The following is a 2,484-nucleotide window of genomic DNA, read 5'->3' on the forward strand; positions in this document are numbered from 1 at the left end:
CAACTCTTGAAAACTACGTAAGAACTCTGCAGGACTGCAGGGGGAGGATTTTGGGGTGGCCTGACACCATGGGGCTCCTCGGGAGGAAAGGGGCTTGCTTCCTCCTTAGAGGAACTCTGCATACTCAGCCTGAGGGTTTGCAGGTGGAAGGACTACAGGGAAAGGACTCTTGAATTACTCTTCCCCAGGGCCCCCTTACAACGGCATCGACAATTTGCAGCAAATGACCTCAGAAGAGTGTCCGGGGTCGTGCCAGGTGCTGTACAAACACATGGAAGAGTTTTGCGGGCTCTCAGCTTCCCCTTTCTCTCCTGCCCTCTCTCACTGGCATCACCATCTTTCTTTCTCGCACTCCGCCCCATTCCTGCCCTCTCATTTCCAGTCCTCTCCTTCTATCCTTCTCCTTCATTCCAGAGATCTCCCTCCTGCCATCCCACACTCTCTTTGCCTTTCCCGTGAGCTCTCTTGGGCCTGGCTCTTACTCTCCTTTTAGCAGTGAAGGGCCTGGGCAGGGGGGCAACCTGCCCTGCCCAGGTTGCCCAGGCTGCGAGGAAAAGAGCATCTCGGCGTGTGCCCCCCATCCCTTCCTCCCCACTTCCCTCCGGCTCCTGCTCCTTTTCCTTCTTCGCTCCCTCTCTTCCCCGCCGCCTCCCCTCCCTCTCTGCCTCCCCTGCACCGCTCCCCACGTCCTCAGTCCTTTGGCTCCCTCTAGCTCCATCCCCTCCCTCCGCCGCCCCGACCCCTCCTCCCTTCCCCCCCGCCCCGACCCATCCTTCCCTCCGCCCCGGCTGCCGCTGCCGCCCTCCCGGCGCAGCCAGTCCTGCGGCGCGGCGCAGCTCTCCTCGGCTCTGCTCGGCTCGGCACGGCGCGCCATGGTGCAGCTCGGGGGCGGCCGCCGAGCCCCACCGCCGGCCCCGGCCGCGCCGCCGGCCTTCAGCATCGACAGCATCCTGCAGCCCGGCCCCCGCCGCCCCGCCCGGGAGCAGGGCAGAGCCCGCTGCGCGCTGCCGGCGGAGGAGGAGGAGGGGGAGGAAGAAGAAGAGGGGCCTGCGAGGCAAGACCCCAGTAAAGGCTCCAGCAAGTCGGGTACGGAGCCGGCAGCCCGCCTCAGGCTGTCTCGCCCGTCGGGTCGCAGCCCGGCCCCCACCCAGGCGGCGGCCCCGGCCCGGTCCGCAGCCCGGCGCCCGGCGGGGGCTGCCCCGGGCCTGCCCAGCGCCGCCGGGCCGGCACCGCGCACACGGACACGCAGACACACACTCACTCACGCACACGCAGCCGGAGGAGGAACGCAGGCTCGGCGGACGGGCGGGAGGAGATGCCACCGGGACGCGCACACGCACCAGCCTGCTTCCAGGGGCTTTTCCAGCGTGTTTTACCCAACCCCCACCCCCCACCCCCGGCCTCTTTGGCTGCTTGTCCCGTGTCCAGGAGCCCCCTGGCTGCTCTGCCACACGCTGGCAGAAAGATTGCTCTAGATCCTTATTGGAAGCGCCTCACCCTTCTTCTCTCCTCCGGAGGGTGTGGGGGGACCGTGGCCAGCTTTCGGCGACCCCCTCCCCACCCTATCCCCCACCCCCCGCCGCCCCCGTCCCCAGCGCTCAGCCGGGCCGTGCGTGCATGCGGGGCGGGGGCGGGGGCGCGGGCGGCGGCGGGGGGCTGATGCTGTGCTTTGCCGTTGCAGGCAGCGAGCCCCGCCGGCTCCGGGAGGAGGGGACGAGCCGTGGCCTCTGCCCGGAGGCCGAGGGCGGCGGCGGCGGTGCGGGCTCCCCGCTGCCCGCGGAGGGGCTGCGCGACCCCCGGCAGCCGCCGCCGCGGGAGGCCGGGGGCTGCGGCGGGGAGAGCGGCAGGTCGCCGGCGGCGGGCGGCAGGAAGAAGACGCGGACCATCTTCTCCAAGAGCCAGGTCTTCCAGCTGGAGTCCACCTTCGACGTGAAGCGCTACCTGAGCAGCGCCGAGCGGGCCGGGCTGGCCGCCGCGCTGCACCTCACCGAGACCCAGGTGAAGATCTGGTTCCAGAACCGCCGCAACAAGCTCAAGAGACAGATGTCGGCCGAGCCCGAGGGCCCGGGGCCGGGGCCGGCGGAGCCCGTCGGGGAGCCACTGCCGCCCGTCGCCGCCGCGGCGGCAGGTCTCTCCTTCCCGGCCCTTTACAAGGACAGCACCCTGCTCAGGCGCTGCTTGCTGCCGCTGCCCTTCCCCCTGCTCTACCCGGGCAGCGCCATCCCCTACCTCTGCCTCCCCGGGCCGGGCAAACACTTCAGCCTGGTGGACGGGGACGTATAGCCTCTCCCCCCGGCCCCCGACCTCCCTCTTGCCGGGGGCCGCCCCCATGTTATTTATGCCCCCGCCGTGTCGGTGGGGTGTCCGCCTTCGCCACAGCCGGCGGCAGCCGCCCCCCGGCCCACGGAAGGGCCGCCCGGGCTCCCCCCCACGCGTGTCCACCGACACGTTGTTAAAGCTTCAAAGGGCGCTGCCAGCCCGCCC

The 2,484-nt window shown here is 70.2% G+C and overlaps 1 protein-coding gene across 1 annotated transcript; it reads left to right on the forward strand.

Annotated features, from left to right (window-relative positions):
- The first annotated feature begins 872 nt into the window (after positions 1-872).
- On the forward strand, positions 873-2,283 carry LOC134516760 (homeobox protein HMX2-like). Its single transcript, XM_063337334.1, has 2 exons — positions 873-1,086; positions 1,682-2,283. Exons 1-2 carry the CDS (start codon positions 873-875, stop codon positions 2,281-2,283), a joined length of 816 nt encoding a protein of 271 aa, XP_063193404.1.
- The last annotated feature ends 201 nt before the right edge of the window (positions 2,284-2,484 follow it).

Source organism: Chroicocephalus ridibundus, chromosome 5 (genome assembly GCF_963924245.1).
Source record: "Chroicocephalus ridibundus chromosome 5, bChrRid1.1, whole genome shotgun sequence".
Taxonomy (NCBI): domain Eukaryota; kingdom Metazoa; phylum Chordata; class Aves; order Charadriiformes; family Laridae; genus Chroicocephalus; species Chroicocephalus ridibundus.

Excerpts from the sequence above, each read along its gene's own strand:
- LOC134516760 (XM_063337334.1), top strand. The coding sequence starts at position 873 with ATGGTGCAGCTCGGGGGCGGCCGCCGAGCCCCACCGCCGGCCCCGGCC. Across the intron at positions 1,087-1,681 it reads TAAAGGCTCCAGCAAGTCGG|GCAGCGAGCCCCGCCGGCTC; the intron begins GTACGGAGCCGG and ends TTGCCGTTGCAG.